The sequence below is a fragment of the Corapipo altera genome, unplaced genomic scaffold (genome assembly GCF_003945725.1).
Source record: "Corapipo altera isolate COAL_440 unplaced genomic scaffold, ASM394572v1 113, whole genome shotgun sequence".
Classification (NCBI taxonomy): domain Eukaryota; kingdom Metazoa; phylum Chordata; class Aves; order Passeriformes; family Pipridae; genus Corapipo; species Corapipo altera.
In genome coordinates, this window is record NW_020884895.1 from 12145706 (window position 1) to 12171120 (window position 25415).

General features: G+C 40.8%; 1 protein-coding gene across 2 annotated transcripts; it reads right to left on the reverse strand.

Moving 5' to 3' along the window:
* Nucleotides 1-134: 134 nt before the first annotated feature.
* On the reverse strand, nucleotides 135-25411 carry RNF13 (ring finger protein 13). 2 transcript variants are annotated; one of them, XM_027647208.1, is made up of 10 exons: nucleotides 25374-25411; nucleotides 20401-20528; nucleotides 17753-17833; nucleotides 14831-14956; nucleotides 12348-12435; nucleotides 10444-10534; nucleotides 9882-9987; nucleotides 7552-7645; nucleotides 3194-3274; nucleotides 135-1592 (listed from the first exon to the last, which is right to left on the reverse strand). In XM_027647208.1, the coding sequence occupies exons 2-10, from the start codon at nucleotides 20512-20514 to the stop codon at nucleotides 1231-1233; spliced, it is 1143 nt and encodes a 380-aa protein (XP_027503009.1). In that variant the 5' UTR covers nucleotides 20515-20528; nucleotides 25374-25411; the 3' UTR covers nucleotides 135-1230. The 2 variants fall into 2 exon arrangements, with proteins under 2 accessions (XP_027503009.1, XP_027503008.1); XM_027647207.1 differs by having other exon boundaries at nucleotides 25318-25375.
* Between the last annotated feature and the right edge of the window lie 4 nt (nucleotides 25412-25415).

Consider the following 25415-nt stretch of genomic DNA (forward strand, 5'->3'; position numbering starts at 1 on the left):
ACAGCACGAGGCAGGGGAATGTCTGCTCAGGGATCCCAACTGTACATGTTCTGCATTTTCAAAAGCACTTTAACCTCAGTCGTAAAAGTAGGAGTCCATGAAGAATCAAATAATGCAAAAGTTCAATAAACTCCTTTTGATATTTAAAGTGGAAAACGTGTTTATTAACATTCTTTCAAGCGTTCCTTAGTCAAGGCCATATAAAAAAATCTCCATGTTGAGTATACGGTTTTACTTTCTACATAGTTACAGAGGTATTATATAGAATTTACCTTTTTTGTGATACACTGGTAAGTACTGAGTTCTGTGAGACAGGTGTAAGCGCTTGTTTTCAAATCAGGTATTTGAAAAGAACAATTTTTTATATACAGAGTTTAGCAGACTAATGTAGCATAAAATGCTAATAAAAGGCATATGAGCCAAGGATCAATATAATACTTACCTAAAATTCTTTTTCTATGTGGAACAAAATCTCTGTCTTGGGCATCCCTCAATTCCCACATCTTCACTGGAAACCAGACAACAAAGTAGTAGCAAGGGGAATAATTAATGTGCTTATGGTGGACCTGACCTTGTGAATTGCTCAAAACTAAACCTACATTCTAAGTTTTCTTAACCTGGGAATTGCTCAACAGAATTTCTTAAACTCAGCTACTGTGGCAAACTCCAACGGATTATTTGGAATCACTGCTTTGAGACAGAAGTGGAATTTCTTCTGCTGTTTCGATACACCAGCACACAGAATATCGATCTGTTCTACACTTTCCTTTCAGTAGTGGTGACAGTTCTTAGGAAAACTCTATACAAACATGCAAATACAGGTTTTGTTGGGCTTAAGGGGTAACACATACCTACATGTAATAAATATTGCTCTCAGAATGACCCATTTGTAGCTACAACATGGAAATAAAAGTACTTCCAGAGAAATCCCGTTTCAACAAAAGACATTTAGAGTCTGTGTGATATTTCCATTGATATAAACTATTAACATTATTCATTAGAATTGTGAAGTCCAGTTTAACTGTTGGTTTTGAGAAGACAATGTGTGACTGAATACCTGCATCAAAAATAAAATCTACTGGTAATGATTTAACCCGAGTACTACTACACGAACTGCTGCTCCTATCAAAGAAACCAAATGGATTACAGATTAAAAGAGATTCCCTACGCAAAGGTTTGTAAATAGCCTTAAGAACCCTTTTGTTCATACACTATTGGTCATTAGTAGTCTCAGACAGTGTTTGCCACTCTGTACTCCCTGTCCTCACTGGGCTGCAGCTGAACCACCACACTTTCCTCGTTCCCGCCGTTCTCCGCATCGCTGCTGTCATTGTCATTGTCATCCTCCTCGTACTCCGAGGACTCGGTCATGTTCTGGTGGGAATGGGACTCCGACAGAGCCCCGAAGGACTGTGTGCTGACCGAGGCCAGTGGTCTGAGCAGAGGAGTGTTCTCAGACACCTCGTTCTCCTCTTGGCTGCTGTCTGTCTCTGAGTCAGAGTCCCCCTGGGAAGGGACCACTTTCTGCTTACACACAGGGCAGGTTTTCTTTGTTTTTGTCAGCCAGGGGTCCACACACTTGCAGTGATATGCTGTTAGAAAACGAAATACAAGGACATCATTATCCAAGTGAAAAGGACAGGGAAACCTGCTAAACTGTGCTTCTGTTCAGTAACATAGGAGAATTTCAGAATGTAACTCACACAGAGAATTTTATTCCCAAGTTTGCTGGCACATAGCCTGTACAAAACACCTGACGGATTCAGAACTCAGCCACGTGGGTATATGGAATGAATACTTGTGTTCTCTACCGAGTGAATGAGAGCAGTCCTGCAACAGGCCACATTTAACGAGATAAACTTTAAAGTTTCTTGAGGAATTCTAACCACTCTGAAGCAGGCACACCCACCATCAACATCCTCACAATGCCTCTAGCCTCCACACCAACATGTATCAAAGCACCTTGTTATTAAATAAAATTACTGCATGATTTTATGGATTTAAAATTAGGTCTGCAGTTGGTACTGCAACTATACTGTGTTTAAAAAAAACCGTGTATAAGTGTCTTACTTATGGTATTAAAAACCCAACTCTGCTTAGTAACAGAGACTTGTACCTGGCAGAGAGCTTGTATGCACACAGGCCAGCATGCTGTGTTTAGTACATGTTTGGCAACATGTTCTCCACAAGAACTCATGGAGGCGTTCAAGTTTAGTTCCCTCTGCAGTCCCCCACTGGGAGAGATGGCGTGGACCTGTTCTTTCTCTTCTGAGAACTCCTTGTTTGTCAAGCTGGTTTGAAATTGGTTTTACACTGTGGATCTACAAAGCTCCTGTCACCGGCTGTGTATGGAAGGCTGTAACATCAGCTGCCTCTTTGTTAACAATATCTGTGATTGCTGTCACAGTACCTGCTCAGAGCAGGAGTTCAGTGAAAAAAAACCAGATAAAACTGTACCCAGCCAAAATGGCTGTAGTATAGTTATGGCCTGAGAGGCAGAGAGAGGGGCCCGAGCTAGGAAGCGTGAATTGTATCTTTCTTGAGAGCTTTTATCAAAAATATGTTTAAATCTAGAGATGCTCTTGGGCCCAGGCCTCTTCTAGATTTCTAGATATAAGCACTTAAAATGCTTCCTTGTACTTAAAGGCAGTCAAAAGCAGTCTTGTCTTGTGGATAGATATGAACCTGACTGCTTTGCAGTACACCTTTGCAGTGGGCTGGATTTGAGAAAGACTGTCACAGGGGAAATATCCCACCAATGCTGACTTCAAGTGTAGTCAGGCAGTGGCTCTGCATGGACACAGGCTGCAGGACAGGCCCCTCCCTCCAGCCACACCTCCAGGTCACCAAAAGCTCAATTAGGTTTTATGGTTTATTTCTTGTGGGGAAAGGGAAAGCCTATTTTTTTTTTTTTAATGTAGAAAGTATTACAGTAAATACAGATATTTAAGGGGCAGAGTCAAGCCCAGATTTCCTTTCATGTATACATCCAAGGAAAAATATGAAGTGGCTTTTTTTTGGCTTTTAAAAGGAGAAAGCAAGCTTTCTCTTTTCCCACTTTACATGCACATTCCTGCATATTAGCAAAAAGAAATTTTATAAATCACTCACTAAACATATTTGCTGTGGGTTTTAGACAGTGTTCTACAGAGCTGTTTTAATCCAAATACAAACCTAAAATACAGCTGCTTACCATGAGAGCATGGAAGGATCCTGAGCTTGTCTCCATCCTCATATTCATCCAGGCAGATGGCGCACACATCATATTCATCTCCTACAGCATAGAAGTGAGAATCAGCTTGACTTTAAAGGACTTGCAGCAGACCCTCATCCTGACATACATCCAAGCCAGTGCTCCCCACTGCCCAGGCAGGGCAGCTCCTGCCAGCTGCAGAGCTACTCCTGGACTTCTGACCTCTTTGGGACCAGAGCTCATCCACTTTAGGATAATAAAAACATTTTAAACTGTGTGAAGTGCTATCTCTAGAATATTCTTTCATGCTCACTGAAAGTAAGATAAAAGGATTTAAAATACAGGATTCACTTTACTACACAGGTATTAATTAGTTATTGACAAAACTTAAGGCAGAAAAATAGCAACAAATAAAACTGGGTAAAAAATAAGAATCATAATAAGGAATGACAGTCTGGTCACAGGGGGGAGTTCAGTGTTTTGTAACTCAAACTTGACAGACAGGATACCCAGCACTGGCAGTACTGACACAGCATACACTGCTGTGGTATGTTATATGACCAAAGCAGAGACACTTCTCAGAGGTCAGTGCATTCCTGTTCCATTTTTTTGTCAAGGGCTTTACAACATGGTCCTTCCATCAATTCCCATGGCTCTTTTCCTTTCCCTGAAGACATTGGCCTCCCAAGCTGCTCCTGTCCTGTGGTGGCTTTAGCCCAGCCACTCACTCCATTCGAGGGATGGGGAAAAGGGTCAGAAGGGAAAAAGTCAGAAAACCCTTGAGAAAAAGCCATGGCTAAAGCAAAAGCTTGACACACGAGCAAAGGAAAATAAGGAATTCCTTCACTGCCTCCCATCAAAGCTTCAAGACCAAACAGCAGCAAGCAGAACTTAGGGTTTAAGTTTGGTTCCTAAACCCTTTGCCTCAACATCCATGGATTCAGACGTCTCTCTCTCTCTCCAGGTAAAGACAGAAAGTCCTGAACCTTTTGGTGCCTTCCTTACCCCTCTGCAACCAGGATTCTTTTCTGGGAAGTACACATGAGCTCCATGGAAGGGGAGGAAACTGCCCTTTACAGAGGAGTCCATAACAGGTTAGGGCACTTCATGAGTGGTAAGACATATAAAGAACGAGCAAACAGGATCAAACCTAGCAGAGTCACAGGGAAGGTAGGCAATGCCTTTGCAAACTGGTTTCTAGAATTAAGAAATACGGCACATCTTCTCTCTGTGGACATTGGTAGAACAGCCAATTGGTAGAACAGCCATTCGTAGAAGCTCTGGGTGTGAAATGACTGCTCCTGGTCAGCAGGATTAGCAGAGGAGGGTGGTAAGTGGAAGCTGCTCCTGGTGGTGTTGGAAGCAGTTTGCTAGGCTGGAGAAGTTACTGGCACTGTCTTATTACAAAATTGCCCCCAAGGAATGTATCAGTTACACACACAAGAGACACAAGCTCCAGCTGCACAATGCCCTGACCATGAATTGTTCTTTAGATGCACAAACTACCTCACCAGAAACAACCAGCTTGGCCCAGCCTGCCTCTCCCCAGCACACGGCTGTAAGGACACTCCCAGCAACCTTCCCATCACCTGACTGACACGGATGGTCGAGGGACTGGACGGTAACGGGGCCAAGTGCTCCACCGCATGTTTGTCCATCCCATCACACGGGCAGTCATCTGCCCAACACGTGGTGCTGGGTGTCCACACCCTGGTTACACACTGTGCAATAGGGGAAGGCACCAAGAAGCCCAAAGAGCAGTGCTGGAAGGTGACAGCTGCTCTTGAGTAGGCTCATTTCCCCAGGGCATCCCCCCGGCCAAGGAACAGCAGCACCCTCGGGAGCGGTGGAGCTTCACACCCATGTCTAGGCCAGGCAGGCCCAGGTGAAGTTTCCTGACAGCACAGGTCTCTGTCCCACTCCTCCCCTCATGGCATAGCCATGTGCCACGAGCCCTGGGCCCTGCTGCTCCACCAGCACCCACCATGTCCATCTGCAGCAGTCCCCCTGCTCCCCTTGTCCCACAGACCACACACCTGTACCCAACCAACACTGCCAGGGCCTGCTCTCCCCGGGGCTCAGGAAGGGAGGCAGCTCAGGCAGCAGCCAGCACCAGGGACACCTTGGCACCCAGGCACACGAGATTTCTCCTGGACTAGTTCCCAAGCTGTTTCATCTCCATGACCACACATCCCTCGAGAACAGAAGATTTAAATTCTAAAAGGGACATTTTTCAGACATCTTTTTCTCAAATTCCAGTTACTGTAGCTTAGGAGCTGACTCAAAACCACCAAAGGAATCAGGAGAAATGGAAGCATGGACATTACTGCAAAATAAAGTATATAAAGTATCTTGCTTAAATAAACTGTCTATGAGGAGTATTTAGTAAGCAAAATTATCTTCTAACTACTTGGCACATATAAATTAAAAAAAAATATTTTCAGAAACACAGAATTACCTATCCACACATATGTGTGCTTTGAGCAATGAGAAATGCAAAACTACAGCTGCCAAGATTCCACAAGCAAAGAGGAAGGAGAACATCAAAAAAAGCAATAAGATTCTCTCATACACTGGTTCTTTCATCATGTAATTCTGAGACACTATAGACACACACAACTAACTGAAAAGGACATGAATTGACCTTCTTGAAGCAACTTTTTCCTTGCAAATTTCTCTTTAAAGTACAACATAATTCACTTTGTATTTTTATTCTAATTAGATTTCATAGACAATCAATAAGAAAACCCAAAAATTACTACTTGTTTTATTAGCTTAACATAATTTTAAAGAGTTAATTTCAAATCCATAGAAGTAGGTCACTAGAGAAAGGCTCCGTCGGCCCTGCAGAAGAAAACATTTTTTTTTTCTATGAGGCTGATTAACACTGCACAAATAGTGTATCCTCTCAAACTGAACATCTGCTCTGCACAAAGTGAGAGCAATGTCGTTAATAATGCAGGGTGGCTTTATCAAGGCCAAAGTTCTGTCCTTGAACCTAGGCACATCCCCTGGCCTGGTCTTTGTGCCTCAGCAAATACATTCCCTATTGACACATGCCAGGTAGTAATCAATCATTTAACTTAACTGCTTTTTCCACCTTTTCTCCTTATACCTTGCAATAGCTTGTGTGAATGACTATCAGATGGTAAAATGGTAACACATAAAAACAAAATGGAGAAGAAAAGTAGCAAATTTTTTCCTACTTTTAAAGACTACAATAGAGAGGGCCTTAAGGCAGTTTTTCTATTTCACTGAATAAAGTTACAGCTTAATTCCTCAACTTTGTCATTAGATCTTACATCAATTTATTCACTACAGAGAATCACAACAAGTATTTTGGCATTAAATTTTAATTGCTCTTGCCCTCACAGAAGTATTGTGATTAAATGAAAGGAGCATTCCTCCAGAAAGGCAGAGAAGTTATACCCAAAAGATAGTTTTGTTTCTATACTCTCAACAACATCAGGCAACTTATGTGTCATTAATATTTATCAGTTTCCAGACAAATAATTATAGAATCATAGAACAGTCTGAGTTGGCAGGTCATCTAGTCCACCCTTCTGCAATGAGCAGGGACACCTTTCACTAGATCAGGCTGCTCCGGGCCCCACCCAACTGAATGTTTCAGGGACGAGGCAGCCATAACCTCTCTGGGCAACCACGGCCTCACCACCCTCTCTGTAAAAAGTTTCCTCCTAATATCTAGTCTGAATCCACCCTCTTTTAGCTTAAAACCATTGCCCCTTGTCCTGTTGCAAGAGACCGTGGTACAAAGTCTCTCCCACCTTTCTTATCAGCCCCTTTAGGCCCTGGAAGGGGCTCTCAGCTCTCCCTGCAGCCCTCTCTTCATCAGGTGAACACCCCCAGCTCTCCCAACCTGGCTCCAGAGCAGAGGGGCATCAGCCCCCAGAGCACCTCCGTGGCCTCCTCTGGATGCCCTCCAGCAGATCCACATCTGTCCTGTGCTGAGGATCCCAGAGCTGGATGCAGTACTGCAGATGGGAGTTCCAAATAAAGGAAATACTGCATCACAGTGACTGGTTGCTGTGGTCCCTGGTAATGGGAGCCCAACAAGGAACTTCTGTGGAATTTCTGGACTGATTTTGCCGTATATTATGCAATGTTTTAATGCTCACCCACAGTCTGCTCTGCTCCCATTAAGGAAATGTTAGAACTCTTCTATTTCAGCGAGAACAGGGTCAAGCCAAACTTTTTGTGTGCTTTCATTCCAAACTCTACTATCTATTTCAATCTACTCAAAATCACCTCTAAAACTTAACAGCCCCCCAATTTACAGTGGTTTGGTGTTAAAACCAGCAGGGTTCAATTAGTTATACAAAGAACGATCCACTTGCCTTTCTTAAACTTATGTACAGGAAGTTTCTTAAGCTGATCCTTCCTAAGCCGATTCCTTCTTGCTCTGTGTCTGTCTTGCACGAATTTTGTGATCTGGAAACAGACATAAGACAAAATGAACAGTAAATTAAAACAATAAAAGAACAATAAAAGTTTTGATTTATGAAGCTTTGCAGTGAGTCGGTCAAAAGGGAATTTCAGCTCACACTGAATCACCTCTTCCCTTGCCTGAACTCAAGGAAGAAGTCAAACAGGCCTAAAGGATGTTCTCCATGACCACAGCACTTGGAACTGAGAATACACAAGCTTTTTTTGGAGAGGAAAGAAAGAAAAAGTTATGTCCATACTACATAAAACAATGGCTATTGCTGCAATCCTCTACTGAGGTGTGTGAAAAGGAGGAAGTGCATTGCAGAGCAAAACACAATTCAGTAAGTTTGACTGGTTTTCTTTACAGATTTAGACTATTACAGACGTTTTAGAGGATTATTCCCACATTCATCAGAATTGTGTTTTCATATTATCTACAGCAGTAGTTTGGGGAGGAGTAAAGGGGATACTTGAAGCCATTGTTACACTTTATGCGATACTAAGATAGCTAAATAACTAAAATAGCTTAGTATTATTAGTTATTTAGTTATCTAAATAACCATAATAAAGATTCTATTTCCATTTGATTAATAGTCCCTAATGCTATTTCTGTTTGATTTCTGACTCCAGCACCTGTGATATATGACATCATTTTTCAAATATGATGGCAATCAAACAAATGAACAAAGGCCTGAACCAAAGTATACACACTAACGAGTCCTTTGAAATCTGCAGAGGTACTCTACATCTATCTGCATCATGGCTAGGCAAACATGGAGAGTATTAATATTATAAACAGCATGAATATCTCTCACTTCAGGAATCCCTGCAAGGCACTGATAGACTTCACAACCAATTATTTCTTATAAGTGACGAGTTTTGGTAAAATAAAATTTGTATATTTTTGAAGGGCATTTGAACCTGAACTGTTTGTTCAGATTCTTTTACCCCAGCTAAACCAGGAGTTGTATGCACAAACTGCAGTTTTTCTGCTGTTTTTTTCAGATCCTTAGTAACAATTAGAGTCTCACAATCATTTTCTAGTTAAAAACAAGATTGTCTCAAAAGAAGCAGGGTCAGAATAGAGAATAATGAGGACCAAATCCAACCTGCAACCTCCCTGGGATCAAGTTCGCTGCACCAATTAATTGTCCAGTGCTCTCATCTATCAGGATTTCTGTTAAGGCCTCTCTAGACACAAGGGCATCAACATCTCCTGGTTTAGTATCCTTGGCAAACTTACTCAGTGTGTCCTCAGCTCCAGTGTCCAGGTCAGAGGCGGCTTTGAGGCTGATGAGCACCACTGACCCCTGACTGCCAGGAGGTGTTACCCCTTCACTGCTGCTCCCCAAGCCAAGCCCTCCCCACACCCACCCTACTGTGTACACCTGAGCTTCAAGGGACACATTTTGTCCAGAAAGATACTGTAAAAGACTGTATCAAAAACTCTGATCACTTAGGGGTGATTTTATTTTTTTTTTTAGCATTCTGCTTTGTTTTCAGAGAGCTGCTGCAGCTGTGACTGTGCCAAATGTGTCCAGGATTGTCAGTGAAACACGTAACTTGCAGTGCAAAAAATACTAACACAGAATAAAATATTTTAAGAAAGTGTTTATAGAACAGTTGATGCATTACTTGATTTTTATTAAAAGGTAAAATAATAAATTGGGCACAGATTCCAAAAAGTGGGATGCTAAGTATTCTGAAATAATATACAGCTATGCTATCTTACCTTTTCAAGGAGAGATGTCCCAACTGAGAACTTCTACAGGCAGCGTGTGTGCTGTGAGATGTGTACTCTGTGCTTGCACTCATCACTACCCTGCAGTATGAACCAGTGAGCCCTGCACCACTGAGCAGTGGCACTAATGATTATCAAGTCTGGCAAAGCAGGACATGCTCTCGGTGTACAAGAGCACAAGGACAGGTCACCTCACCCTGTATGGGGCCAAAAAGCAAGGGCTTGTGCAGTGCAAGAGTGGCAATGAGAACAATTCCCTGTAAGTAGTTACAGGGCAGAGAGAACACCCGAAGGGCTCATGATATGCCTTTGACAAAATTCTGCACCTATTTATTTTACCAAGAAATGAAAGGATTCCAGGTAAGCATGGTACAGGTGTGTGCCATGCACACAGCTGTCAACTGTTCCCTTACTGCATCCCTTCCTTAAACCTCAGCATGTGACAGCTCCCTGACGACCTGTTTGAAAGAAAAAATGTTATCAACTGAAGGAACTTACCATAAATATGACGATGAGAATAAGACAGATCCCTACTATTATTAAGAAGGGAATTAAGTAATACTCCAAAGGAAGACTGAACTCTGGGATTAGCACAACATGGCCACTGTGGGGAGGAAGAATAAATACGATTAAAAAAAAAATTAAAAGAAAAGGTTGTCACTAGACACACTACAGGAATCTTATCTGTGCACAACAACACAGAAAATTCAGCTGATACCCACACAATGTAAAGCCAAATAAATAAAAGGATAAAACAGTGTTTCTTAGGACTTTTTTGGAGTTAAAACTACTTCCTGATCTCAATCATAAATCTAGAGCAACCAGGAAAACCACCTCACAGCTGTTTTGACAGCAGAATGAAAAAAAAATAACATGATATCAAAAGATACAGTGAAATCATTCTTATTTACTACAGCATTGTGGGTTGCTCTCAGGCACAAGATTTTACCTGGAATACCTACAGCCTCTGTTATCACAAAATCCTATTTTAAATCCATAAATATTCAAAAGAGGCAATGACCTGATGCAAGGTATAACAGCTGCATGTTAGGTAACCTACCCCTTTTCGTAAGTAAATTCTTCTTTAAGAGAATTGGCTGACGTCTCACCAATAAAGACAGAAGGAATGTCAATCTTCTTTAAAACTTCAACTGTATACAAAAAAGCAGGAAAATAAAACTATTATTATGTGGACACTCTATGGGAAGTCTTGAGACATAAGACTTAGCATTATGAGACTCTCCCAGGAGGAAGACATATTAAAATAGTGACATACAGACGAATGTACATGCATGCTACAGCTTTACATTGCACAAATGCTATTATTTTTCCTAAACAATTTCTAAAGACTTTATTTTGGGTATAAAAATCAAAATTCCTAATGGAATATTAAAGAGAGCACAAAACCAAAATATTTTGACAAGAAAGTCATCATCAGAGTAAGTTTAACCAGAACACCACTCTTTACTCAGAGAATTGATAGAAGTCACACAGCTCCACTGATTTCCAGAATTTCTGACAACTTGCATGATTTTGTGATGTGGTTCTGTAAGTTTTAATAAATCTGTCTTCCCTCCTTTTCACTCTAGACATAAGTAAACATACTGGAAACAACTGCAGCTGAGGTCAAAAAGAAGAAAGAAGAAAATGAACAAGTCCCACATCTTTATTTCAATCTCAAGAAACTGGATGAACTGTCTTCTACTTCTCTGCTTACCAGTGAAGGCAATAATAAATGAAAAATTATTGAAAGATAAATCCCATATTCCAGAAAACCTTTTCCTCAGCTTCACTTTATATTGATTTGCCCCCTACTGCTTCCCATTTAAGGCTCAAAGTAACCTGAGTTTAGACCGTATCAAAGCAGTCAGGTTCCTCAAGTGTCACCTCACACTTCCAGATCTGTGTTTGTTGTGGACTTGTTCTACATCTTGATTTCTCAGTGAAACATGAAAATAAGATTTACACAGGTTAAGAATTCATCAAACCCACTTTCACGTAAGTGCCTGGGTTACTCAGATCCCATTTAGTTTGTGAGAGTTCATTCCTAGTTTACTCAGTGATGTTTCCACTGGGAAAGAATTTATTTTCCTCTCATTTATGTTCTTGTTCCATAGTGAGTAAGTTCAAAAACTGGACAAAATAAAGAAATGTCACAAAGAAAGTCATAGCAGCACTACAGACAAAAAACACACACCATAAAACAAGCTCAACATTTTGACTAGACTACAAGATGTTCTGAACATATTCACTTCATGAAGGCTAAAACTGGAACAGCTATCATGAGAATCAAATAGTAAATCATGCACTGGTCTCTAAACATTCTTTTTCCAACTGAAAAACTGAAAATAAGTACACGTGATATGTATTCCTATGAAACTAGAATCCATTTGTCCAGAGGAACAGGAAAAGGTACCCAACAGTGCAATAACAAAATGGAACCACTAACAATCACAGTTTGACTCCATGATCTCAAGGGTCTTTCCCAACCTAAATGGTTCTGTGACTCTAAATACTAAAAAGCTGTATTTTAAAGTTTCATTTCCTTCCAAATGCATTTTTTCTACTTTTCCTATATTTCTACTTAATTAACCACACATCAGCTATTTTCCACATCAGTCATATAAATCTCAGATTTAACCATTTAACCCAGAACACTTGAACTAAAATTTGGAAGAAAACCATAAGAAATGCTCAGAGAAGGTAAAAATCAATGCCACTAATCATACACAAGTATACATATATGTTCTTATACAAATATCTCCCATTTTTAAATGTTAAAAGCAGGAGAATTTCTGTTTAGGGAGGGGTTGTTTCTGGTTTTGTTTCTTGGGGGCTTGGGGGGGTTTTTTTCTTTGGTTGGTTTGTGCTGGTGGGGTTTTCAGGGGTCTTTGGTGGTGATGCTCTTGCCAGTGGGTGAAATGATTTTTCAAACAGGAGAGAAGAAGTGATACCTGTACTTACTGTCGTTGGATCCCATGCTTATGAGGTCATCAGAATCAACATTGTGAACTATAGCTGCCTTGTATCCAGCTCTCTGGGCATTTAAAACCTGTAAGCCAGACAAAATACTTATCGGAAAGACTACTGCTTCCAAACACAGTAACCTGTCTGTGCCCTGAGACAAGGTATACTTCCAGGAAGTTATTAATATGTATACAACATCATTTGCACTTATAAAACAAGTGTCTCCTTTCAAAGCAAAATCATATCATTACTCTTATACTCATGTAACTATGTTATTTTTCCAGAAAACCAATATTGTCTGTAGGTAGTGTTTATATATACTAAAAATAGAGTTAAAAACTTTCTATGGGTAGTTAAAAACAATATTTGATCACAATTGAAAATAAAGGCACTAATGTAATCTAGAAATTACCACTTGATAAATGTGGAATATCTCACCTGAAATCCCAGGTATCAGAAGTTTTCTCATGGAAAAGGGCAAAAATTTTAGGTGGGTACAAAGCTATTACCATCCTGTGCACTAGTTAGGTTTCTGAACTATACTCATTTTTTTGCCAATACAAGCAAAGCCCAAGATCCATGTAAATGGCATTTACTACAGTGACTAACATAAACTTAGATAAGTTACAACTATTCATCTTGGATACTGCATCCACCACAGCATAAAAACCCCTCACAAGCTGCAAAAAGCATTTAGAGGACCTTGAGAAACATTTGGGTTTCATCCTAACAATACTGATTCTCTTCCCATATTGCTAATGACTGTATTTCAAACAACAGGACAATGTTATTGAAAAATGTAGAATGCAGACATCTTGAGAAATCCCAATATTACAAAAAAAAAAAAAAAATCCATTTAAGATGTCAGCATAGATGCACGTTTGGGGGTTTGGCCAATATTACATCACCACAGAAAATATCCATAAAGAAATCAAGACACAGTTATGCACCTACATTTTTAGTTTTCAACGTAAAACAGGAGAAATGGGACTTTCAAATTAGCTCCAGTTTTTGTTAAAACCTGCATTCTGTCAGTCATGTGGTTAATGGGTAATTTAACTCACATCTTGGCACATGTGCAACTTCCTGGCAGAAACCTCAGGGCAAAATGCTGTACTGGGCATGCAATTATACAGTGCAATGCTGCACAGTGTTAACAACGTGCTAGAGGTGAATGCACTGCCCAGTGAGCACACACATACACACAGTCACCTTGGTAATGCTGACTGATCCACTTGCAGCCTTGCTCTTTGTCTAATATGAAATGTGTGAGAATCCCCTTTTCCATCAATATTACATGAAATATAAAACACAACCAAAAAACTTACATACAGAGCTAATGGGACTCAATCCTTAAAGGACGGACCATGGAAATCCCTCAGTGGCAATGTAGAAATCTTCCAAATTCTAATCTGTTCCTTTAAGCATGTCTCCAGAAGCAATGCTGTCCCATCAGTGTTTGGACAGCAATTAGACCAGTAAAGAGGACATGGAAACCAGCAAGTAACCCTTTGCCCTTCCTTTTCCCCACTGATCCATATGCACACGCAGTGGGAGGATTCACAGGACAGAATGTGTGCCATTCCAGAGTCTGATGTGAAGGCAGATTACACGAGCAGTGAGACTGCCTCTGCAGCTGGAATCTACAGTCTGGGTAGAATTTACATGTTTAAATCACCACGTAACCAAACAGCAGCAAATATGGCTGAATCTCCATTTAGCTCATAAAAGTCAACAACAAACTTGAAGAGTTCCATTTTCCTTAAGATACCCTTAGCTATAGCATGCAAAGGGGTCATTTTCACAAAAACCATATCTTCTATCCAAGCACAGATAATTCTAATTTTGCATTTTCAAAATCAAAGAATGTTAAAGGTTGGAAGGGACCTTAAAGATCAGTGCACTAGAGTGGGTCTCGAGAAGGGCAGCAAAGCTGTTGGAGGGCCTGGAGCACGTGTCCTGTGAGGAGCAGCTGAGGGAGCCAGGGTTGTTTAGTCTGGAGAAGAGGTGGCTCACGGGTGACCCTGATGAAGCTCAGGGATGACCACTCTCTACAAGTGCCTGACAGGAGGCTGCAGGCAGGTGGGTGTTGGGCTCTGCTCCCAGGCAACCAGCATTAGGACAAGTGGACAGAGTCTTAAGTTGCACCAGGGGAAATTTAGGTTGGACACGAGGAATTTCTTCACACAAAGAGTGGTTAGATATTGGAAGGGGCTGCCCAGGGAAGTGATGGAGTCACTGTCCCTGGAGCTGTTTACTGACACTGGACGTGGCACTCAATGCCGTGGTCTAGTTGACAAGGTAGGTCAGACTTGATCATCTCTGCTTTATCTGCCTGGAGACAATAAAATTCTCCCTCCCCTTCATATCAGTATCTACCCTACTGTTAGCTAGAGATATTTTTCTGAAGTACCAGTAAATTCTTTGAAAGAGAGAGGAAAAAAGAAATAATAATAAAAAAACAATTTAAAAAATCTTACCTTGACATCGAAGTTGCACTCCAGCCTTCGGATTAACACAATAAAAGCACCAGAGGAGTTGTCTCTCAGTGGAGGTGGGGCTATAGGCTCACACGCATTCTCCGGTCTGGAATTTATTAGAAATCCCTAGAAAACATGAACAGAAACAGGAGTTTCTTTTCTCTTTGTCTCAACAAAAGAGTTGGTAGACAAGAATAAAACCACATTTTCATACAATAGCTAAGCAAATTCTTATCATCAGCTTAATCCTATATTGCAGCAAGATTTCTTCTACTTTCCTGACTATTTATTTTAAGTCATCAGAATCTTTATGTCTGCAAAGAATTAGAAAATTATAAGGAAAATACAGTTTTTCTAATCACCTCATACTCAGACTTAGCAGTATAATTCAACATAAAGAGGATGGCATATACTACATTAATATAGTGTTAACTATTATGGTAAGACATATGGAGACTAATCAAGAAACCAGAAGTACAATGGCCTAAGAAGCACCAACACAAACTCAGCACTTGCCAATTAACCAGGGAACACAAGGAAAGGTCTGTGTGACCCTAGCACAGACCTATCACACAAAATAACTGGTTTCCTCTGGTAAGGAAAGAGCACACAATGTGCTACAGCTGAAAGGTTCCCAGAAGTAGGAAACTCTGGCAATATCAACCTCAAAGCAGTCTTTGGACTGTTTTTAGGTGGCTGAGTTAGCACTCCACCACTGACAGTGCTGGAGTAGAAACTCTCCTAATCTCACACTTCACATCTGCTGAAAACTTCAGCAGTTTCTCTTATGGGAAACCCGCTCCTCTAGACACAGGATACCCCAACACCAGTCCCACTCCCCCAGGCTGTGACTTCAGGGCTGACCACCCCCTCCAGCCCTCCCCCCCAGGGCTGGAGCCACCCCGAGCTGCCAGCACCCTGCACTGCCTGCCTGAGCTCTGAAGGGAGCAGGCTGGCCCTTCTCCCTTTGCTAAAATGGGTTTGCTTCCTTGGTCAGCTCTCTATATCAACTGAGAAGGAGCTTCTTGATTAACTAGATTAATGTTGGTTAATTTGTAATTGGGTTGGTATTATTTAGATTCCCCTCTTTCAAGTCTCTTCACAACAGACTGTGATTACCAAGAATCAGAGAAATCCAGACTGGACACTGAGGTTTTGCCTGCCCTTCCTGTGAAATACCTCTCCTCAGAAAATCTCCTTCTTGGGCTGTGTTTGTGATAAGTTGTACTTATCACAAGCGACGGAAGCTTCCAGACACTAATGCACTGGAACAGCCTTTGGCAGAGGAATACTCCTACAAGATTTCCACTAGTTTACATCATATCTAAAGCTAAAGCAAATTATTGTGCAGGTAAAGAGCGGTGAATTGCCAAAAAATAAGAATATAACTAATGTGTTTTATGCAAATAAAGATCATTAGAAGTTGCACTGCTATGGGCTCGAGAAATTATTGCTACAGTTCTAGATATATCCTTAAACTCTCAGTTTTCACTGACAACTTTAGATAAACAGAGATGTCATCACCTGTGTAGAAATAATTATACATAATAAGTGATATAATTATATATAAACATACATATTAACTGTCAGTTTAAATATATGTTTATATACACAGTTTATATATAAACATACATATTTTATATAACATATACAGTATACAGTGTGTATACATGAACTGCCACTTTAAATGTACTGTTTACATACAATCTTATACTTTATCTGTAAATATATATTATTCATAAGGTTTAACCTGAAACAAAGAGAAGCATTTTTGTTTGGAGTAATTTTGTTTTCGTAATAATACCCCCTTTGGCAGAAAAGCTGCACAGGCAATATATTCTTTGCCAAGTCTGTGGTGACAGGCACAACATTACACAGTCTGCAACAATCAAAAGCAATAACTGAAAATTCTACAGTGATGTGCTGCAAGGCAATGATGAATTGGGTCCCTAAGGTTCCCCAATTCCTCCAGCACACACTGCTCAGGGTACACGGCTTCACACAGAGCCTTTACTCTGCTTTAACCACACTGGGCCGTGGGGAACCGACTGCCTTCGCCAGAGGGGTTTTACACAAACCACACAACACCACATTACAGGTCACAGAATGCAGCCACAGCAGCCAAAGACTGGCTTGTCTTTAATTCTGCCATACATTCTTAACTATCTTTAATCGAGGACCAGCTAACTGAGCAGCACCTACACTTATGCTTTGGCACTGGCTATTATAGAATCTGACAGACTGTGGTTTACAACTTGCATACTAATAAATCTTAATTACAAGCATTGAAAAAGTATACCACTTTCATCCTATTGCAACCAATATCACAGCAGTTTTTAAACTAACTAAAATCTTAATGCAAAGGAAAAAGTTTTAGTCTAATATTCAGGACTAAACTTGTTATTACTTCTACACAGGTGATGACACCTACCTTAAATAAGACAGAGCTGTCTAACAGTTTAAAAGGTTAAAATCAAAGCTCCTTATATCTATTTTTGATGTATTCAATTGGCTCACTACTTGGGTAAATCACTTAATCGCCGTCTGTTATACAGCTCTAACACCACTTCTCCCCATGGTAACACCACTGGCCATGGAAATGAAGTCTGCTCGAGGGGAATTGCAGAGAATTTTGAGTTACAGGAATTGTTACAGCACTTCATTCCCCTTTGTGATTAAAAGGGCAACACACAACTAAAGAGTGACCCACCCTTGGACTTTCACACCAGCTTTGTTTTTTGCACAGTGCTTACTCACAACACTGCAACACCAACAACGCTGCAGAGCCAGATTCTGGGGCCATACACACTACACACAGAAGGAACAGGCAACTCTTATCTTTTTTAGTTTACAGAGAGTAAGCAGATAACAGTTCTCGATATATATTCAGGGCATTTATATATATGTTTTTATTTATTTCACCTTCAAGCCTTCTGCTGGTAGTCTGTAGCCAAATCTAGCAGGTAGGTCATCAAAAGTCTGGGTTCCATTTTCAAGGTTGTACTAAGAGAAACAAACAAACAAATAAATAAATAAAATCAGGTTTGCAACAAGATAGAAATAGTTAGTAAGTGTAAACAGAAATAAACAACACTGCATTCTTTTAGATTAAAATATTTATCAGACATAGGACATCTTGTGACCATGCCAATGAAATCACAAAACTGTTTATTCCACTTGTCTTCCACTCATCCAGCAACATCATTCTTTTCTTATCTAGCTGTCAAAATACAAAAGTAATAGATATTTTGTTAAATTATTTGTACAGTAAATCTTTCTACTGTCTAAGACTCAAATACCATCATATTTGCAGAACAGAAACTAAAAACTAAAGTAAAAAAAAATCTAAAGAGCTGGAGGGCTTAGGTATAGAGTTTTTATTGGATGGTGATAGCAGGTGTTTTGCCCTGAATTCACTTGTGTACAGGGAAGAACAGCTTTCAACAACTTGTAGGCAAAGAATATGCCACCCCTTCCCAACTCCCTGCTATCCATTCAGGTTAGTAGCTGAAAAGTATCTCTACAGTTTTGTTTTATAATAACTATGAGCTTTCACCTCAAAACAGAAGAATATCGTAAGGATATAAATCTGTGGAAGCTCTGTTTCATCTTTCCTTGTCCATCTTCAGCAGCTCTATGCCATGCCTGACCAACACAGAAGTCATACCCGAAAAGGTGCAAACTGTAAGTATGCTACATTTTTTTCATATAAAGTAAACAAGTATTTCCTGCAAAAGTTGTGAACTCTACAGTAACTGACTTGAATGTGCGTGGGTTTTAAGTCGTACTAAATGGTTTAGTGACTCAGAAACGTTTGTCTATGCATTGTATCATCACACTGTCACACACAACAGCCAAGCAAGGATCATGTTTGCTTCACAGGGACATTTTCTACCAGCCAGACTTAGACAGAGGAACTCAAACTATAGTTCAGAGACAAACACTGCCGTGATTTATCTGAACTCTTCCAAAGGAGCAACATTTTGAAGGAGCTTTCTTCCCACAGACTCTAACAAAATTGAGGGGAAAGAGGCAGGAATGGAGCCAAGTTTCAAGGAAGTTTCCTTGTTCTGTGTAATCAGTGTGCTCCACACAGTCTCTCCTCCCAGCCTTCCACCACACAGAGCACCAGTGCACCACCTTCTTCAAAACATCCTTCCTGAGCTCGTGCACTGCCAGTTCTTGTTTGAATTACCTGGCAAGTCCCAGCTAAAGCCAAGAGTCAGACACAAACCTATTTATTTTTACTCCTTTTTCATAAAATAACCAGTTCTGCCTCAAATGCATGTAACAGCACTTTACACATACAAGATCCTTCATTTGAAGCTGCAACTATGTGAGAACACAGAAGCGTAAAGACTCTTAAATTAGAAGGGAATAGAAGCATTTCATTCCTTAGTGAACCCAAAACTAGACCACTTTTGCTAACAAATGGGTAATCATTAAACTGTGAAATCTCTCAAGATTGTAAATGATCTGTACACCAGCAATGCCATGTGACACTGCTAACATTCTCTCTTCTGAGCATTCCACTGGCTCCTTTGTGCAGTAGTTTTAGAGCCTACTTCAAGATATTCTCAGAATAAATCTGCCACTTCCAAACATCCAAGAATAAAAGACACTTCATTTTTATATGGAATCATTTTAGAATACTGCACACAAAAGCTTAAATAGAAAAAATTAAACTAAACTTCCAAAATGCCCTATTTTTCTTCTTTGAAGTTGGGGGGGTTGTTTGTGTTGTTTTAAATAACCCTTATAAGAGAGGAAGAAGCAAGAATAAAAGTCAAGGTTTTTTTGAAAAGAGGAAGCATGGGCTTGGTGACAGAGGAAAGGGGGATAGGAAATCATGTTTACAGTAGAGTAACAGTTTCAAATTTCACAATAAAATGGTCACATCAGTGTTATAATTCGGCAATTATCTATCTGCATTGTTTCCTTACTTTTTTCCTACAAAAAGTATTGATAGAATAGTAATAACCTGAAGACCCAAATAACATACTTCAGTGTTCATCAACCCCATGCTACCATAAACTTTTAAGAATTTTTATGTTAAAATTTGGCTTCAAGGGCTTGTCACTGTTTAATACTGCATCAACTTGGGAGAAAACTCCTCTGCATATCACTGGAATAAGCAGAGAACGCAGAGCCAACAGTACTCAGGTTTAATTATTTCAGTAGCTTAAGTTCTATCCTACAAAGACATTTATAAAGCCCTCCTTAAAACTTCACAACATATCACACTGGTAATAAATAGCAAAACAAAACCTTTTCCCACTGACCTATGTTCATTACACTGTTTATTAGCCTGATGATCTGAAATTCTACACACCCCATAATTTTTTCCTTAACGATAGCAGATATTTCACTGTCATGGTCCCTGAGCACATATCATCTACAAAGTTGTTTGAAAATGTACAATTCATTTTTTAACTGAAATAAACTGTTAAGGCAATTCCATTTCAAGCAACATGCTGTAATATTTATTGTATTAACTGATAAATTAATAGAATAGTTAAAAAGAAGATTTGATTTCATAGATATTTCACCTATGTAGAAAATATACTTACTGCTAAAATATCTGCCTCCACAGGTAAAAGATTCAGGAAAGCAAATAACTGCACAGTCACAATAGTGTATATCTGAGTGGCAGACAACATCAGCATTCCTATTGACAACAGCATATTTTATTCAATACCTGCAAGAAAAAAAACAGAGTCAAGGCACATAGCAAATACTTTGCTCTGTCATTTTACGGGGCTCTTGGTAAGTAAACACTTTGCCAGAGAAGTATGTCAAATAACATTTTACATATACTTTTGAGAAACAAGTCATCTTAAAGTTCTATCATTATTCTAGAATAGAAGTCTCTTCTGTCAAGACGTGTAACCTCCATGGGAGGGACTGCATGCAGAAACCACAAAGTTGTAAGAGCAGCACTTCAAAAAGCTTTAGGCACCATACAGCAATACAAGGGATGAATGTTCACATTGTATTAATCATCCTTAGAGACTCTTCATTTTAAACTTCCCTTCTTCCAGCATAAATCCAAATCAGCAAAATACCTCATATACTTAGAGTAAGTACACTAAAAGCAATTATTCTAAATATACAGTGCTTTTGCAAGTGTGAGACGAACATGTAACAAACACAAACCAGCTGTATCAACTTCAGAGAAACTCAGAGATGCTCCAATATGACACCTGTTCTGGGCAGCAGCTCTGGTCCCCTGGAAAGTGTGTGCATTTTTGAGACCTTTAAAAACAAGGACACAAATACTCTGTAAAGTTTGCTTAGATGCATGTCCCCAGCTCCTGACTTTAAAAGGAAGTCAATTCTGCTTTGCTAGTAAGGGCCTGCAAACTTATGCTCCCATAATCCACAAACATATGAACAACATGGCACAAATGTGCAACTAAAATCCACTAAATATTATGTTTAATGTAGTAAGAAATTGTGTTTCTGCTAAGCTTTCATTTCAAATGCTCAATACCACGTGCCCACAAGCATTTCCTCCAATGTGGGGCTTTTGGTTCTTACACAAACACAAGGCTGTCCCACAGTCCACACTCACAGGGAGGTAACAACTGCAGTAGCAAAACCGTAAAGTCAAGCATCCAAAACCAGCTGCAGTTGGGTGAGGGGGCGAGATTCAGCCTCGATCCATGCTATCAAGAAATGCAATCTGAACTGCAGGAATGGTTAGCTGACAACGGGACACAGACTTCCTGAGAGGAAGGATGTGGAGCTGGGAAAGAATCCTGTCCAGATGCTCATCAAACTTCTCCCCCAATTCCCATGAGCTACATGTAGAGGCATCTGTCCTGTTGGATATTCCCAAAATGCCATGCCCCTCTTCCCCTAAAAAAATTAAACTAGTGTTTGTTTTTTCCTACAACTTTACGCTTTCACTTTCTTTTCCCCAGATGTCATATTCTATCAACTTTATTCATCAAAGCAGAACTCCCATCAATGCAGTTTCACCAAACTGCCAGGATAAGATGTTCTGGATCATTTACTAACAGACCTTCCATCTAGGGAACCCGAGACACAACAACTAGTGTTCATCCCTGTGTCATGCTCCTACAACCACCCAACTGCCCATCCTACAGAGGTCAGTGGGACAGCTACAGCAACACGAGGTCATGGGGGAAAAGACTCAGTGGGATTCTGCACTGTGATCCACCAGGACGGACAACGGCCTCTGTCTGCCGAACGTGGTCTTAAAGAGAATATCAAAGAATTCTTTCACACAGAAATTTTATTCAAAACAAAACTACTAACTGAGGTAATTTTAGTGCTTAAACAACTACTTTTTTGGTTTTCTTTGACAAGGGCCATCTAAACAACAAAAACTCTTTAGAGCATGGAATAGAAATGGAGAATTACACTATCTCAGCCTCCCCCAGTAGCCTTACTACCTCGGGATAGAGTAAGAAATCACCATTAATTCCCAGAAATTCCCTGGCATCCGGAACAGCCCCATGAGAACGGTGGCAGTCACTGCAAGGGAGCAGAAGCCAGGAGGAACCTCCCTCCAAGGTCTCCCTTCTAAAGGCCACAACACACCACAGAACAGGGCCTCTGCTCTGCACCAGTCACAACTGACCATCCCTGTGCTGCTGCCACAGGCACAATCCAGTCTGCAGACACACAGTGACCAGCTGTCTACAGAGGAACTACAGGTTCCTCTCAGCCTTAGCTACAGCATGATAAGGGGCAGGCAGCCTCTTAAGAACACAGAAAACACAGAATATCTTATTCCACTTATAAATACTCACACCTAAACGTGACCAAGCTAGAAAATACAACATTCAGAATTCAAATACATGTGATTCAGTACACCTTGAACTCCCGAGTACCAAACAAGCACCAATGAAGTGCTACATTCTGCAGGAAATCTAACCACTTCCACTGCTGGATGTAAGAGGATTGCTCAGTTCACAGATGGATCAACTCTGAGATTCTTCCAGTCTCAAAGTAAGAGATTACTGGAAATAACATAAAATAGTCACAACAAAAAACAACACAAATACGTGGGATCCAATACTGCTGTAAGAGGTAAAATAATTCAGGGACAAGTTTTAAAAGTGAATAGTATGTGCTTAACAACACAATTATCAGAACACCTGGATCTCCTCTAACTTCTTTAACTGGAGGAATTAAAAGTACTTCCAAATAATTAAACTCAATTAGGCCATCCAAATTGTTTGTATGATTGCTGAAAACCTCCAAACTGCAGCTTCTTATAGAAATGGTTTCATGTGGATTTGTTTTCATTTGACTGTAGATATTTCATTCTGAAAATTTTCTGTTGACTTACCAGAGAAATCACAGCCAACACTACTGCTTTCTTTTTCAGAATCAAGAAACACCTAAGAATTCCTGTCTTCCTGTCCTTCCCTTTGTGGGCTTTTCAAGCAAAAAGCATTATCCCATGATGTAAGGTTCTCAATGTTAATTAAAGCAAATATCAGAGTCAGATTTGATTTAAACTAACATGAAGATAATTAGAATTCATTATTATTATTTGGAGGAAATAGCTGATATTTTCAAAAACAGTTCTCATAATTCTGACTTGGTCATTCAGACATATGATGCTGTGTGAAACTCAACTAGTTCATGGGAACTGAAGTTACAGTCACAGGAACTGGTAATGAGTTATGAAATTAATGAATTTTTATTGCTAAATTAAGACTTACCAGCTTTTCTCATCAGCCTGCCCTAAAAAAGGAGGACGCTGGTGAAACTGGAAGGACAAAAGAACCATTGTTCGAAAAATACAGCCATTTTTACTGTGACAGATATGCAACAATACAGAAGCATACAGCTTCAACAATACACTTGAAGCTATCACAGCACTTTAACCAACACAGGAAATTCAGCACATACCTCACAACAGAGAGAAAAGCACTAAAGGAGCATTAAGCAAGGTTAGAAAACATCAGAATTAAACTGGTCCTTGCCAACAACATGCATGTACAGTGAAGTGTTCCCTGTCAAAGCTACATACATACAAGATCTTCTGGGCCCAGGAACTACTGCCTCAAGCACAAGCCAAAAAGCCTTACAATTCCTGAAATTCTGTGGCACTTTGGAAAGCACCCTCCTCTCAGATGAGGCAAGCAGCTCAGAGGACACAAAAATACAGGTGTATGGAATTAAGGGCTACACTGTAAACCACACAACAAAAGTTAAACCTGACTCTGCAGTAACCTTCAGCACTTTACACCTGATTTTCCAGTGTGTACAGGTAAAGTTGCCCATAACTAACTTTGGGCATTTCTTCCCACTCTGCATCCTAGAACTCACAAACCAAAGCCTGAGGTGCTACATCCCTCTGTCAGGGACTGAACAGGGCAGAAACATGGATGAGCACCAAGATACCCCTGAAGTAAACACACTAAGCACATTATGACAAAGTTCACAAAGACATTACATGGCTCAAGACACAGACAAGAACATTGGGGCTTTTGGCAAATATCCACAAACCAGACTGCACAAACTACATATAGATATCAAATTTTCACACATTTGTATCTCAATCAACTCAAAATGTGTTTCAGAGCAGAAGACAACACAAAGCAATCCCGTGTCCACACAGTTATATACATGCATCAACTCTCTCATTTCCCTCCTACTTGTGAAAAAACCTCAAGCTTGTACATCTGTATTAAACAATCTTAAACTCTACCTGAAGCCAAACAAGATTAAGATGCTTACAGGAATAACAAAAATCATATGAACATACAGAAACTTTGCCCTGACACACACACAGTGACAACATTCCAAGCAGTTCCATAGCCTGGGCTGCACCTTCCAAAATTCCATAAGCTACACAGCTAATACCAATAACTATCATTCACATCCCTCAAGCCTCCTATATCTCTGACTTTTTGCATTTTGATGCCACCACATCACCACTGACCTAAATCTCCATCTCACACCTCTCACAAAACTGAACACTGATGCACACAAAGGAAAATCAGCGTTAGACCTGTTAAGATGAAGGAACAATTCCTCTCAATTCACTTTAACCTTATCGCTAGGAATTTGGCTGTCAGCCAGCCAGAGTCCACACTACTCGTTATCCTGCAATATCAACCAGCACCTCGGAGCACAGCCAGCCTCAGGAACCACACACCGGGCTGAGCCGCGAAACGCCCGAGCAAGGGTCGAGCTTTCCCCGGGCCAGGGGTGACGCTCGGGAAGCGCTCCAACAGCTTCCACTCCGCTCCCTCCCGCGGGGTCGGGCAGCGCCGAAGCCGCGACGGCTCCAGCCGAGCCCAGCCCTGGCTCCGCCTGAGCCGCGCTGGGGACCGCGCCCCGCCTCGCCGCTCCAAGGGTGGAGGCAAATAAGCGCTGCGCAATGAAGCGCTGAGTGCTCAGCGGCTGCACAGCCCGGGTGCCCGGCGGTGGGGAGAGCCCGGGGGACGCTGCGGCCGCGCCCTAGGGCAAACCTGCGGCCTGGGGGCCCCGGCCCTCACCTACGGCCCGGCCCCGCGCTCACCTACGGCCCGGCCCGGCCCGGCCCCGCGCTCACCTACGGCCCGGCCCGGCCCGGCCCGGCCCCGCGCTCACCTAC

Excerpts from the sequence above, each read along its gene's own strand:
- RNF13 (XM_027647208.1), bottom strand. The coding sequence starts at position 20,514 with ATGCTGTTGTCAATAGGAATGCTGATGTTGTCTGCCACTCAGATATAC. Across the intron at positions 17,834-20,400 it reads TGGAGGCAGATATTTTAGCA|TACAACCTTGAAAATGGAAC; the intron begins GTAAGTATATTT and ends TGTTTCTCTTAG. Across the intron at positions 1,593-3,193 it reads GATCCTTCCATGCTCTCATG|CATATCACTGCAAGTGTGTG; the intron begins GTAAGCAGCTGT and ends GTTTTCTAACAG.